Below are 16,202 nucleotides of genomic sequence, written 5' to 3'. Positions count from 1 at the left end.
ATTTACCAGTTCTGTAGACAGAGAATTTCAGTCTACAGGGCTGCCAGTTTAGCCCCTTTCATAAGAAATAAATTCACTCACACTCAGGGCTTGTCTACAGAGGAAAATTGTACTAGTATTAGGCAAAGTATGAATTTAAACTGCTATAGCTATACCAGTGTCACACCCCATGAGGACCCTCTTATTCCAGATTGCCTTTTTCTGGTTTAGCTGATGTCACTTTTGAAGTGGTTTAAGCCAGTGTTTTTCAAAATTCGGGTTGTGACCCAGTACTAGGTCATAGCATGTAAGGCACTGGGTTGCTTTGCTCAGCACCCAGGGACCCTAGCGGCTCTGGTCAGCACCGCCAACCGGGACGTTCAAAGTCCCATCGGCGGTGCTGCCCAGCTAAGGCAGGCTAGTGCCTAGCTATTGCTCCATTGATTCTTTCTTTGCTCTCTCACTAGGTGATCGAGTGCATCACTCAGGGCCGAGTTCTGCAGCGACCTCGCACGTGCCCAAAGGAAGTGTACGACTTGATGCTGGGTTGTTGGCAACGGGAGCCTCACATGAGGCTCAACATCAAAGAAATCCATTCCCTCCTTCAGAACTTGGCCAAGGCTTCTCCAGTTTACCTGGATATTCTAGGCTAGAGCCTCCTAGCATTTCCTCTTATGGGCTGCGTGAATGAATGTGTTCAACGGCCGCTGAACTCCATCAAAATATGTTCTTAACTCTGACAGTAGTAATGACAAAGATGCGGAGAAGCTTTCAAAGGGCAAGCAACGTGCACTTCTCCATCTTTAGACAGAGTATTGACTTTTTTGACATTGTTGAAATGTATCTCTTTTCTCTTTCTCTTTCTGTTTCTCTCATTTTTTCTCTCTCCTTCTATTCAATCTGGCTTCTGCGTTATTGTAACTCTGCATAGACAAAGGCCTTAAAAACCTGATCTGTTATATCAGCAGACACTCCAGATTGCCCGCAACTAACAATGCCTTGTTGTACTCATGCCTTTGATGTGGATGAAAAAAGGGAAAAAAATATTTGACTCGAACTTTGTGACTTCTGCTGTACAGATACTGGGAGTTTCTCTTGATTCACCTCTACTTTTTTTGCTTCGGCGTGTGGGTGGAAAAAGAAGATTGGTGTTCTCTATTGGAAGCTTATTTCTAGTTGAGATAAAGCCAGATAGAAAGAAAACAGCGCTGTGTGCTCCACTATATGGAGGAACCATGAGATCAGATGGCATCCAACCCTGCTCAAAAACACTGAAATGATATAATGGAAGGAAAGGATTCTGTGCTTTCCTCTGGGAGCCTGTCTGAGGAGCAAAGGGATTGTTTAAAGAGTGTGCTTCGTTAGCACTTTTCATCACCAGATCCAGTACAATGGTCTATGGTAAAAAGAAAAAGATGCTGCCTGCATTGCACTAGGTTACACAACACTACGATAAGCTAAATACAATCCCTCAGCTTCTCTTAGAGTAGGATATTGTGATAGCACTGGTATGAAAGTGTTCTCCAGCTAGCCTTTGGTAATACAGGTGGAAGCTAGGCTGATTAATGTACAGTATGCATTTCAGGGTCAAGTGTTGAAGCTGAGGACTTTGATCAGACAGGACAAGTTGTAGATGCTGAGGCAAGCTGTAGATACTGTGCTTGTCAGGCAGCATATTCCTACTGCTCTCCTTCTCCATTCCCATTTTTTCACTGTGCAAGCAAAATTGTGCATGGTCTTCGTCGATTAATGCCCTTTGTGTAGAAACTATTGCTCATCTTGTTGTACACCCTGATAGGAATAGCAAATCCATAAAGCTATAACATATATTTAATTAGAGGGAGCTAATGGAGGTCATTAGCTACATTCAGATGTCTTTACATTGTTACAGATATGATACTACGCAAATAATCTAAAACATGGAAATAGTAGATTATGTTTGAGCCATGGCAGGGGTGATAGAATTAAGTCCCTGGAGACAGCTAGATGTGATCCTGCGGTTATCACTTGACATTCATAGCATACAGACCCTGAGTTCAGCACCAATTTCTGGTTGATATAGTGGTGTCATTCCCAGCATCCACTGTTCTGTAATTTATTTATATCTGGTTGGAAAGGCATTGTGTGCATACCGTATACGCATGGCCACTGTGCTGATGGCAAGTGCATGGGCATCTATGTTTATTTTTCAAACAGATGCTGAAGATTTAAAATTTAGATTTAGGATTATTTTTCTTATGAACTCTTACAAATGGAAATAAATCTTACCTGTTCCTCAAGAACATTTGCCACCCTCTGTGAGGGGGCTTTGCTGCAAAAAAATTGTCCTTTTTTAAAAAAAAAAAATATTATGAGCCAGATCAAAGAGTAGTAGTAGTTCTTCATCTTTGTGTTGTGGTTATTTTATTTAATACATTAAGCATTTTATTTTTGTAAATGTTCCCATAATATTTTAATATATAATTTGCTTGCATATATTATTTATTAAAGCACTTTCTTTCTTCCTTCAGTGGCTTTTAAAGCCAGTTCACAGAGATTTTGAACATTTTCAGAAATAAAACAATTGACTGGACAGTGATGGAGTTGAACCCACCTTGTGTCAGTGAAAAAAAGCATTAAAAATAAACTTAACAATGTAACTATAAAGCCATATGCAGTATTTCTTTAATAAACCAGATGTTATTTCTGAACCACTAAAACTGGAAATTAAAAAAAACAAAACAAAACAAAAAAAGCCAGATGAGGACTCATACAAAATAGGCTTCAAGATTTTATCTGGGCTGTCTTAGAAGTTTGAATAGCAATAGCCCTGTTAAAAAAAGATTGAACATTCAGGGAAACCCATTCTCTTGAGGGCCTGAGTTTTATGTTTTTAAGAAATTCAGTTTCAATATAACAGAAAGTGGAAAAGAAAATGTAAAGTGTCAAAATCCACTGAGACTACCCTTTTAGTGTGAGGAGGAAGGGTTGTGTGTTTGGGACGGGAGGTACAAAACTCCTACCTGTTGTATTCTGTCGTAGTTCCTTATGCCCGTTAGAAAAATGTATCCTTTTTGTCTCAAAGATATTGTTCTCTCTGAGCAATGACCCGAACCTGAAAGCAAACAGGTAGGTTTTGCAAGAACTGATGGAATGTATACTAAAAATGAAGGGAAAAAATACAATTTGATCTAGTGGCATCCTTTTTTCATTACTAAAAGAGCATACTAGAGTCATGTATGGGGGAAATATAGTGTGTTAGAATACACTGTGCAACAGCACATCAGTATGTCAAACTTAAAGGACCAAATGTTCTACAGAGCCAAAAATATGGATAAACTTGGCCTATATCACACATGTGAACAGTAGTCCATAAAAGCTATAATTAGTGTAGATTAGCTATTAACTAAAGCTAAACCAATTTTTGCATTTATTCATAAGAAGGTGCGTAAGTGTAGCAAAATGAGTGGAAAAGAGAAAAAGAAGTATGTTCAAATGGCAATGAGGGGTGAGTGTATGTACAGACATTTGTCATGCTTGCAACTTCAGCTAAATCTTGTACACTGAGAAAATATGACAATCAGGCTCATTACAAAATCTTTCTGGACTATGCTACAAACCGATCATATATATATAATATATATTATATATATGTGTTTACATAGGGTGTGTATATATACATGGTATATACATATATGTATATGTGTGTTATAAATATTTGATTTATACATATGCAGACATACATATACAGTATGTGTGATTGTGTGTATATGTATAAATTTACATATACATATATTCTAACATGATAATTAGGGTACAGTGTTATTAATAAAGTCCGCTAAATAACCAAAATCTTTTTTTCCTTTGGTATTTCTTTTTCTATGTTTATAAGATTTAACTTTTTATGTGAATGCAGTTCCGCATGGGTGGAGGAAGTACTAAAATGCCAGAGATATTTTTAACAATCAACGTTCTTTCCCAAATGATTGTATAAAAGCAGCCCCTCCGTTAGTGTCTAATATTCATTGATTTCTCACAGAGAAATGAACAGATTGGCTTCAAACTTCCTAGAAGAAAGTTTGGTTTGAAATAATTTCTGTTTTTGTGCTATTATTGTTGTATTGTTCAACAGCAGCACGACAGCTCCAATGGCATTTTGCACTTCTCTTCAGTTACAAAATAATTCCAAGAATGAGCTGGAATTTTCAGACTGCAACACAACTGGTAGAACCATGGTGAGAACTCCAAAACCCTGCAGTAAGAATAGCAGCAGCTAGTATTGGGAATTTCCCACATTCTCTCCTTTACCCTCAGTAAAGCTGCAGAACTCAGCAACCAGCTGTAGCGAACAGTATTTGTAAAGCAACCGTACCCCATGATGCATGATGGAACTTCTTTTTACATAGGAGTTCATTCATTTTGATTTATAACCCAATATATTTATATATTGTCTACAGTTCAATAAATTACTTCTCTCTCTCTTTCTCTCTCTCTGCTCTTTGGCGATATTTTTGTTGTGCTTGATATAGACTTTCACAGAACACTTTAAAGATAAAAGAAACACTCCAATAAAGCAAACACTGGCTGACTAAGTTACAGTGCATATACGTAATAACAAGACTGTCTCCAGGTTGGTACAGCCTGTAAAAGAAATTCAAATATTGTTGTAAGAATGTGGGGGTTGGAAGGGGGGTTGGGGTTTCTGGCTGAAGATGAAGGTTTGGATAGCACAGGAAGCTGTATTTTCTTGTTGTCAGGGCTGGGATGAACCACTGCTGCTCTGAGTCAAGAGGTCCTTGAAGAGCCTTAGTTAATTTACTTTATTTTATTTTTTGCTACATTCATCACAAATATGAAGCAAAAAAAAAAGTCTACAATGTTGCAGGGAAAACACTGTGAATTTCACAACAGCAACCAAGTGACTATTTTGCCATATTTTTAAAGTACGTCTCAGGAGAAGAAATGGGAAATGATGGGTATATTATTTTCTTGTCTATGCATTCTAGGCCAGGTCTATGGATTTTTTTTTTTGCTTGTAAAAAGTTCTGAGTGAAGATTAGCTGAAATGTATTTTATAAACACAGAATACTTTGGGCAAGCATAGCAGAAGCTGCTTCTAGCAAGGCTGATGGACAGGAAGGCATAAGAGAACAACAATCAAATCAAATCTTTTCAGAGGCCTATATCTTGCAGCTTATATGTATTGTTCTGTAACTTAAAGAAAAACAAATGTTGAACAAGCAGCTGAGAATTTTATATACAAGTAATTCAATTCAGTATGGATATTTAATTACATCACCAATAGAGAAAGATTCAAGTTATTATGAAATATTTTCCCCAGCCCTGCTCTCTACCTATACTTCATATATATATTTATATATATGTATTTCTAGATACCACTCTTGAGAGAGAGAGTGAGAGAGAGAGAGGGAGATACCTACATGAAATATAAATCTCTATATTTGTCACTAAAACTGTGACCTGGTGTTTACAGCTATCTTTCTCCTTTCTTTTTCTTTTTCACTGTGATGTCTCTGTGCAGATATTTAGTGGTTCTTGTTTTGCAGTTTGTTGTAGAAATTCATTGCTTTAAAAGATCCATTGCATCTTGGCTGATTTTGAAGTGATGCCTGAGTATCAGTGTTAAAAGATTTGTTTGTGAATCATGTGACCAGCTTCCGTCAACATGACATGGGAAGTCTCTTGTACTACAGTGTATTTAATACAAATGATGTCTTTCAATAAACAGTGTCATCCAAAAGAAAGACTGTAAGTGATACAATGATGATTACTTTAAAAATGTATACAATTTTAATGAAACATTGTGTGGTATTTTCTTTTATTTAAATCCTGTTTAAAAAAACATGGTAAATAATGAATGGCTAAATGTGCTTGGAAATGTGACATATTTACAGTCTAAAATAATGATAAAAAACATTCAGGTACTATACTCCTATGAGATGAAAGAAACATCACATACAAAATATTTATGAAATTTGCTACCTGTATTTACACAATTAGGGCCATTAAAAAAGTCCTAAAGTGAACCCACTGGAAAATCTGGGTACATGTGCATGTGAATACTTGTTTGTCATACAGCTATCCATATAGCATATGTTGTCTTGCAATAAGGTGCTTATCAGTAGGTGAAAGTGCTTTCTGGATACAATTTATGTGCATGTTCTCAAAATGTGTCTCATAATCCACAGCACCACTAATAAACTAGCTAAGATTAGGGTTTGGGTTTCTTCCTTGTCCCAATGTAGTATTAAAATGATGTGAACAAATGTAGCATTAATTCAAGGCCAGCCTGTATAGTAGCTGAAACTCCTAAATAGTAATATATAATAAAAGCAGTGTTTATACATTCAACATGGCTTCAGCCGCCTAATTGAAGATCCCACTGTAGGTTATTGATTTACCCAAGTGTAACCCCCACAACTTCTGGGTGTGGTGTTCTTTCCCATCTAGTGGCACCGAGACCACTTAGAGAGAGACAGAGACACTGAGATTAATGACAGGTTTCAGAGTAGCAGCCGTGTTAGTCTGTATCCGCAAAAAGAAAAGGAGTACTTGTGGCACCTTAGAGACTAACAAATTTAGTTGGGCATAAGCTTTCGTGAGCTACAGCTCACTTCATCGGATGCATCTGATGAAGTGAGCTGTAGCTCACGAAAGCTTATGCTCAAATAAATTTGTTAGTCTCTAAGGTGCCACAAGTCCTCCTATTCTTTCTGAGATTAATGAGTTTGCACTACAGCTTTAGCTACCAGCCAGTTGGCTTTAAGCTCAGATGGTAGAGGCTCATGCACGAAGCTCTAGAGGTCCCAGATTCGATCCCGCCCACTGACGACCGGGGTCTGTTGGCGTTACACAAGGCCTTCAGGTTTAAAGGATACCAATAGGAAAGCCACTGTATGGCTACAACTGTTTGGCTTTGCCAAGAGATCTGCTTGAGATTGCAGGAGCTGGCTGTCATTCTAAAAGTCTGAAGGGAAATTATCAGGTAAAGAGCAGCCCAGCACAAGACTGGTCTAATGCTATGAAAATAGCATGAAGATCTGTGCTAGTAAATTAGTTGTCAATGTATCATTCAGTCAGTGGGAAGCGAGCCTCCTAGTGTGGGCTGACAGACTCGGGCCAGCAAGGCTCCCATTAGCACTCTACAAAGAGCTGTCTAGACGGACTTTGAAGTTGTGGCTCAGGCTGAAGCTCGGCCTCAGAAGCCTAGGGAAATTTGCTTCCATGGGTTGCAAAGACATACCCTTAGGGTCATATTATACCATTTCATGGTGACTATGCAGGATGCAGATAGAGCAGGAGTATGTCATACTCTCAGATCTTGATTGCTGAAATGAAACTCCTAGCCATTATGGCCTTGGCTCCACTAGAGACCTGACTTGGTTGTGATTGTACTGGATACACTGAACCACTTGAAGTGGAAAAGATTCAGTGTATCCACACTCCCCATGCTGAGTGGGTTTATGTTTTTCCCCCCGTCCACACTAGTGCTGTCTTAAACCATTTCACATAAACCTGGCCATACATTCTAGGTGACGTTGCAAGGCCACACATGTGCACTGTGAGACAGTAGTGGGAAGCCTAGTTAAATTGTTACAGCTTGTCTGTATCCACACTGACACTGAACTACTTAAGCTTGAACTAGTTATTGACCCTGCTAAAAGATAACCTCTTCTAGCTGAGTATTACGCTAGTTGGGGTATTTCTCTATGTATATGCAGCATTCTGCAAACATTCTAAGGGTTATCACTGGTTTAATTTCTTTAGTATAGACCAGGCCAATGTGACAGTTCACACAGTTGTGCTAACAGGACTCCTCCACCTCTCTAGCAGCACAGCAACCCAAGGTACCTTGTAGCAGCTGGCCGCCCAGCTTATGCAGTACCCCTCTCAAGGATGGTGGTGTCAGGCATGCAGCAGGAATTAATAAAGCATAAGAGCTGCACCCTTGCTTATTGCCAATCAGGTGGAGGGGACCCTTAGAACCTGATCAGTGGGAGATTTGCCAGCAGTACTGGATGAGGTTCTTACTCAAGATCATGAAGGTTTGATCCAGGACCATCTGCTAAAGCAAGAAATTGTCATAGCTGTTGTTCTGTAGCACCTACTTGGCTAAGAGCAGTGCTACTAAATGCACAGCACTTAGAGTATCGCTACAAATGAGGGGTTTAACTTAAGGTTTTCGTATTCCTGGCATTGTTATCATCATCTTTGGTCCCCGGCAACTGTAATGATAAAATTTGGTTTTGACTGCACATAGGTATGCCTTAGAGAGGCTGACAAGCTTGCAGATCATCTCAATATTTTCAGTGAGTGATGGACAAAACTGTAATGGTTTGTTAAAGCCTTTTGTTATCTCCCCACCACAAACTGCTAGCCAAGAATACTCACCTATGTGTGACTTTATATAATAATGGTTTGCAAAAGATTGTCAGCTGTGTCTTTGACATATTAATAATGTATTCAGAAACCCCTTTACGCTTCCTGTTTCTTTCTTCTCCTTAGAATGCTTAAACTTATTTTAAAAGTTGTAGGGGAAAAATTGAATGTTCAACCCAATTGCTGTGGCTGTTATTGTTTTAGAAACTTTCACAATTGATTTTGTGCAGAAAAAGACGGTCAATCCTGAGTATTAAATGCTTCAAATACCTGTAAGATCAATAATCTTGATAACTGTATTAAAAAATCATTCACAGTTTCTTATTGATTACTCCTGTTAGTATTTTAATGGACATAACTTCTTTTGAGGTCAGTGGAAAAGTTCATGTTACAAAGAATAATAAAAGCCTGTGAAATAATAAAAATATATTTGAATAATTAGAAGAGGACCAATCGTACTCTGACAAACTAGATCCTCCAGGATCACTTATAAAAATAAATTTATTATGCATTGGGTCCAAATATGTGCTAGGCAGTTATCATCCAAGCAACCTTCTCTGAGAGTTTTCCTGTCTCTCTAGCAAAGGAAGACAGAAGGCAGAAGATTCTGGAAGATTCTGGCTAGGTAAATGGTGAAGGGTGCGGGGCTATGGTTTTGTGAACACTGGTCCATCTTCTTTGGGGAGAGAGGCCTGTATAGTTTGGATGGCTTCCACCTCAGTAGAAGGGGGACTAATTTCTTCAGGGACAGGCTGGCTAGAGCAGTCAGGTGAGGGTTAAATTAGTAGCAAAAGGGAAGGGTAAAAAGAGGGATGATCTGAGAACTCAGTGAGCACAAAATTGAGATGTTGAGAACAAAATTAATCAAGGAACCGAACGACAAAAAGAGAAGAAATTCTTGAATTGACTATTCACAAATACTAGAAGCCTGGGTAACAAATAAGAGGAATTGGAATTGCTCATTTATGAGCATAAATTCAATCTACGTGATATTATGGAAACCTGGTGGGATGATTCACACAATTGGAATGTTCAAATCAATGGTTATATGCTATTTAGGAAGGATCGAGTGGGTAAAAGGGGAGGGGGAGTGGCACTGTAAGTCAAAATGTATTACCTGTTTCCAAGTCACGGATAACTCAAAGGAAAATGATTTTGAATGCTTATGGATTAATGTCCTAACAGATATAGCACAAGATGGGGTACTAGTTGATGTCTGCTATATATAGGGTGACCAGATCACAAGAGTAAAGTATCAGGACACAATGGTGGGGGGTGGAGGCAGCCATACGCACACAGCCCCGACCAGAGCCATGGGGGAGGGGGACGCACAGCCCTAGGAAGCTGCAAGGGGGGGAAGGGGCATATGGCCCCTGCTGCAGCCCCTGCTTGGGGTTCATGGCCCCAGCTCCAGCTCCCGGCAGAAGCCATGGCGTGGGGGCGCAGGGCCCCGGTCCAGCCCCCGGTTGAAGCCATGGGGCAGGGGCGCATGATCCCAGTTCCAGCCCTGGCTACGCTGCTGGCTCAGCCCAGCTGACAGTCACCTCACCTCCCAGCAGGGCCAGTGAGTGTGACCAGGGGAGGGGGCAGGTCATGGGGGAGTGAGTGGCTAGGAGGTCGGCGGTGGGGCACGGGGCTGTGAGGGCGTGGAGGACGCTGGGCAGTGGGGGAGATCTGTGTGTTTTGGGGTGCTAGGTAGTGGGGGGGTCTGTGTGGGGCACTATGTAGTTGTGGTGGTGGGGCTGTGGGGAAAGGTAGTGGGGGAGGGGGAGATCTGTATGTGTTGGGGAACTAGGGAGTGGGTGGGTTCTGTGGGGTGCTGGGCAGTTGTGGTGGGGCTGTTGGGGGCAGGGAGAGTGCTGGGCAGCAGTGGTGGTGTGCAGTGCACTGTGCATTTGTGTTGTATTGGAAGGGCTATGGGAGGCGTGCTGAGCATAGCGGGTCCAGGGGACATTGGGCATAGCAGATCCTGGAGGGTCGGGTGAGGGAGCTCTGTGGTGCAGCATGGGCCCGCCCCCAGACAGGAAGGGGCACGCTGGCTACACAGGGCCAGGTGGCCCAGTGTGCATCTGACCATGTCATGCATGCTCCATTGCCCCTGGCTGGCCCCCTGCCTGCTGCTTGCCTCCTCACTGGAAGGCTGGGGCAGGGGGAGGAAGTGCAGGGGCATGGTCCCAGCTGCGCTTACCTAGGGCAGCTTCCGGGAAGCTGCCGGCAGGTCCCTCTGAGTCCTAGGGTCAGGGGTGGCCGGGGGAGGGGTCTCCATGTGCTGCACCCACCACAAGCGCCAGCTCTGCTGCTCCCATTGGCTGGAACCGTGCCAATGGGAGCAGTGGGGGCAGGGCTTGCATGGTGCAGGCAGCACGCAGAGCCCCCTCGCTGCCCCTGACCCTAGGAGCCAGAGGGACCTACCTGGGGTGGGGTTGGGGTCCCAGCGGCACTTACCTGGGGCAGCTCTTTCTGGCTTCTAGGGTCGGGGCAGCCAGGGGACTCTGCACGCTGCCCACGCCTGCACGCCCGCAGGCCCTACAGCTGCAGCTCCCATTGGCTGCAACAGAGCTGGCGCTGGTGGTGGGCGCAGCATGCGGAGACCCCGCTGGCTACCCCGTGCCTACAGGCCGCAGGGTCCTGCCGGCCGCTTCCCAGGAGCTGCATGGGAGTCTGCCAGCTAGGGTGACCAATCCACTCCAGCCCTGCGCCAAAATATCGGGACAAATGACATCCCGACCATACATCGGTCAGGACATGGGACAAACAACTAAATATCGGGACAGTCCCGATTTTATCAGGACGTCTGATCACCCTAGCTATATAACACAAAATCACACTAGAGAACAGCATGACTATCTCCTTACGCACCTATCTACAAAGTTTAGGTGGGAGGGAAAATGTGATCATGGGGAACTTCAATCTGAGTGACATATGCCGGAGGTCTCATGCTGCCAATACTAAAACATCCTTGGAATTTTTAAACATTATAGATGACAATTTCCTAACTCAAAAAATGTTGCAGCCAACACAGGAGAATTCTATGTTAGACTTGTCCTAACAAATAAAGAGGAACTGTTTTTCATAGAAATCAAAAGTTAATGGTAGCTTAGGAACAAGCGATCATGACCTGGTCATATTTATAATGTGCAAGCAAAATAAAGTCCAGACGAGTAATTACACACACACACACACACACACACACACGCACAAAATATTTAAATAAGGCCAGTTTCACAAAGCAGAAAACAATTAACAGCCAAACCCACTGGGAGGATGATTTTAATCAGAAAAAATTTCAACGATAATGGAGAATCATTGAAGAACATCTTACCAGATGGCCAAAAAGCCACAATCCCACCAATGAGAAAGCAGTGCTGGTTTAAAAGTGGGCCTGATGTAGAGGGGACTTGAAGGCAGCTTTAAGATACAAGGAGAAATTATGACCAGCAGAGTTAAGGACAATAAAAAGGAGTTTTTAAAATATATTAGGAACAAAAAGAATCCTGACAATGGTATTGGTTCATTGCTAGATGGAAATGGCAGAATTATCAATAATAATGCCGAAAAGGCAGAGGTGTTCAATAAATATTTCTGTTCTGTGTTTGGGGAAAAAACAGATTACATAATCTCATCATTTGGTGATGATAATACCCTGTCCATTCCACCTGTGTGTCTAGAGGATGGTAAACAGGCGCTACTAAAGCTAGACATTTTTAAATTAGCAGGTCCAGATAACTTCCTCCGAGAGGTTTAAAAAAGTTGTCTGAGGAGCTCGCTGGACCATGAATGTTGATTTTCAATAAGTCTTGGAATACTGAGGAAATTCCAGAAGACTGCAAGAAAGCAAATGTTGTGCTAATTTTAGAAATGGGTAAACAGGATGACCTTGGTAATTATAGGCCTGTCAGCCTGATATCAATCCCAGGCAAGCTAATGAAAAGGCTGATACTGGGCTCGATTAATAATGAACTAAAGGAGGGTAATGTAATTAAGGCAAATTAGCATGGGTTTGATGAAACTAGATCCTGTCACACTAACTTGTTTGCTTTTTTTTGATGAGTTTACAAATTGGGTTGATGAAGGTAATTATGTTGACATAATACACTGACTTGGTAGCACACAACATTTTGATTAAAAAACTTGAACAATATAAAATTAACATGGCACACATTCAATGGATTAAAAACTGACTAACTGATAGGTCTCAAAATTTCACTGTTAATGGGATTCGTCACTGAGCTGGTCTGTTTCAAGTAGAGTACCTCTAGACGCAGTTCTTGGCCATTAGCTATTTAACATCTTTATGAATGACCTGGAAGAAAACATGAAATCATCACTGATAAAGTCTGCAGCTCACATCAAAATTGGGGGAGTGGTAAATAATGAAGAAGACAGGTCACTGATTCAGAGCAATCTAGATTGCTTGGTAAATTGGGTACTGGCAACACTAACATGGCTAAATATAAATGTATACATCTGGGAACAAAAAATGTATGCCATATTAACGGGATGGGGGACTTTATCCTTGGGAGCAGTGACTCTGAAAAATATTTGGGGTGTGGGTGAATAATCATCTGAACATGAGCTCCCAGTGTGACACTGTGGCCAAAAGAGCTAATGCAATCTAAATAGGAATCTCAAGTAGGAGTAGAGAAATTATTTTACCTCTGTATTTGGTTACACAGTGTGACCATTACTGGAATATTGCTTCCAGTTCTGGTGCCCACAATTCAAGAAAGATGTTGATTGATTGGTGACCATTCAGAGAAGAGGCATGAGAATGATTAAAGGATTATAAACCATGCCTTGTAGTGATTGACTCAAGGAGCTCAATCTATTTATTTTAACAAAGAGAAGATTAATAGGTGATTTGCTTACAGTTTCTAAGTTCCTACGTGGAACTAATATTTAATAATGAGCTCTTCTATCTAGCCAAGAAAAATATAACATTGTCTGGGAGTTGAAGCTAGACAAATTCAGACAGGAAATAAGATGTGCATTTTTAATGGTGAGAGTAATTAACCACTGGAACAATTTACCAAGGGTTGTGGGGGATTCTCTGTCACTGACAATTTTTAAATCAAGATTGGATGTTTTTCTAAAAGCTCTTGTGTAGGAATTGTTTTGGGGAATTGCTAGGGCCTGTGGTATACAGGAGATAAGACTAGAAGATCACAGTGGTCCTTTCTGGCCTTAGAATGTATGCAAACATAGCAAATAAAAAGACATGACACAATCACTGTTTCAAAGAGTTTGCCATCTAAGGCTTTGACCCTCCAACTTGTAGAGCATGGACTGATCCTTGTATCTGCATGGAGCCCCTTTGGCTACTGTGGGGTAGCGTGTGATCTCAAGTATTGCAGTATTTTAGATGTGATGCAATGAATAAAAGAGGGAATTGCTAATGTTAGCTTCTTGGGCTGACCATGATATGCATATAAAAATATACCATCAACAACAAATCAACAAAAAAAATAGAATTGAGCCAAGATAAGGAACCAATAAGGCTGCTGAAAGCAGAAGGAACTCATTGTGTCTTGAGCGCATTCTGAATGAGCTCTTAACAAAGTGCATGATATGTGTACACAGGGGAGAGGAAGAGGTGGATGAGGAGATATTAGAGCTCAAAGTCATGTTCCAATTAGAAACCACCTTAATTAAAAATACAGTGTAAAACAACTAAATATATGTTAACATCTTTTGGCAACTTCTTTATGTTTACGGCTCCAATTTGTGAGCTCAAAGCAATAATAAGAACATGCAAGTAAAGCAGAGATGGGCCAAACCACTTCAATGTACTTTGTGTGCCTCTTATTCAAGACTACAATGTTACTAGGCCTATGGGGAGAAGAAGCATTTTATGCTTGTGCAAGATGTTCTGTACCTATCCCTGACTGACGTCTACTAGTCCAAAGTGGTTCTGGAGGCAGGGCTTATATTGTTCTTAAAAATGAGCCAGCTTTGCCATTACATGATGATGGAATTCTGTTGGTTTAAATACATGTAGAAAGTTACTGCTTCCTCTGATGAAAAGAGGGAAATATATTTTCGTATGAGATAGCATTTACAGAGTGAAAAGTGATCTGAATCTGCCACTCAGCCAGGGTAGAGGCTGATTTGGGAGGTTGGTGACACAACTAAGACTAACAGCAAATAGTGATATCAACACACCCAAGAATTAAACAAATCAGAAGACAAGTTACCAACAAAAATCCATGGGTTCAGATTCTCTTCTCAGTCACACTGCTGGAAACACAGAATAACTTCATTGACTTCAAACAAGCAGTCCTGCAAAATCAGAATTGCTGAGGCTGGAATAATAAGGATGAACAATTTTGCACCTTTTAGTTCAGAACCTCAAACCAATTTACAAACATCACTTGTGATGGTGTGGACCATAGAGATAGAGTCCTTTGGGTAGGAGTACTTTCCTTCATGACTGTCTGGACCCTGCTAATTCCCCCAGTGCAGGGTTGTCTTCCAATTGGAACATATTTCCCAGCATGCAGTTCTAGGGCTGGACCTTTAAATGTGGCAGAGCCAAACAGTTGTGGCCATCAAATGGCCACTTTGTTGCTTTCTGCTTGCTCTTTCTTTCAGCTGATAAGTGTTCTTAATTCTTGGTATGCTTCTCCCTTCTTATTACTGAGGAGATGCATATTCTCACAGCACCTCTATAAGTAGATAAGTAATATTACACTCATATTAATTATCAGAAAAGTATAATACAGTGAGTAAGCTTAAGGTATGCAATAATGGAACCAGAAATTGAACCCAGAATGCTTGACACCAAGTCCTGCACCCTACTTGCTAAATAACATTCCCTCCCCTTGAGAGGAAACAGTATGCAATATAGTCCACCCACCTGCTTTTTCTTCAGAATTCTATTTTTTTCATTACTGGGAGTCAAACTAGTCAAATCCTACAGCTTCCTCATGCCCCTTTATTCCTGCATAGCAAAGCTCCATCCCAGCATGACCAGTCCTCAGTACACATAGGCCTGTGTCTTGCAGTGATATCCCTGCTTCCATAGATCCTGACCTCTGTCTTCCCCACACACAGACCCTGGAGACACCTTTAGCCCTGGAGGTAACAGTGGGGTAACAGTCTGGCCTCAATCATAGCCCCTCAAAGAAGGTGTTTGGTGGGGGGGAAAGGACCAGGGGTGTTATGCAGTATCCACCTCCTATTTGCTTTCTCTGGGTATGGGGATTCCTTCAATCCTAACAGGGTCCAGTAGCAGGGGCTTAACAACTCAGGTTCCAGTCAGTCAGTTCCAGAGCCTCCAGGTGGATGCTTGCTGTCTCCCTGTCTGAGGTCCCAGGATTTTGGTCTTTCAGGTTAGACCTCACCTCTCAAGTTGGGAAAGTACCACCTCCTCTCCTGTGTCCTACCCCAGTGTCCTCCATGCCATCCTATGGCAGTGTGGGAGTGGATTCACTGTTTGTCTCCTTGGGAGAGGCAAAGCTGGGCAGCTACAGAGCAGCAACATAGCGGCTGCTGCTAGAAGGGAACTTCCTCTTCAGCAGTCCCCTGGATCTCCATGGAAAGGAGCCTGGACACAAGACAGAGCTCTTGCTGCAATCCAAACTATTTATTGCATTAATTTGGATTTGATCTATAGTTATTAAAGCATCATTCATAAAACAAAATCTCATGTGTGGTAATTGAAAAGGCCTGCTGCTTGTTATCAGGGCAGATTCCTCTGTGTGTGTGTGTCTGTCAGTTGTTATGTTATAAATTGCCATGTTTCACCAGAGTAACTATCACATTGGGACATCATGTGATGCTTTACTTTTACTCAAACCACAGAATATGGAAGGAATGAAGAGGCTCCTGCAGGTTATCAGCTA

At 41.5% G+C, this 16,202-nt stretch overlaps 1 protein-coding gene across 2 annotated transcripts in view; it reads left to right on the top strand.

Moving 5' to 3' along the window:
* The window catches only part of NTRK2 (neurotrophic receptor tyrosine kinase 2), a 265,538-nt gene extending 256,794 nt beyond the window's left edge, over positions 1–8,744 (top strand). For both annotated transcript variants that reach the window (XM_074953176.1, XM_074953175.1), the window contains exon 17: positions 447–8,744. In XM_074953176.1, coding sequence (XP_074809277.1) covers positions 447–632 — 186 coding nt within the window. In that variant the 3' untranslated portion in view covers positions 633–8,744. The remainder of the gene's footprint in view (positions 1–446) is intronic.
* The last annotated feature ends 7,458 nt before the right edge of the window (positions 8,745–16,202 follow it).

Source organism: Natator depressus, chromosome 5, assembly GCF_965152275.1.
Source record: "Natator depressus isolate rNatDep1 chromosome 5, rNatDep2.hap1, whole genome shotgun sequence".
In the NCBI taxonomy this organism is placed as follows: domain Eukaryota; kingdom Metazoa; phylum Chordata; order Testudines; family Cheloniidae; genus Natator; species Natator depressus.
Note: the sequence above shows the minus strand (reverse complement) of the source record. Positions and strands in the feature narration are given on the sequence as shown.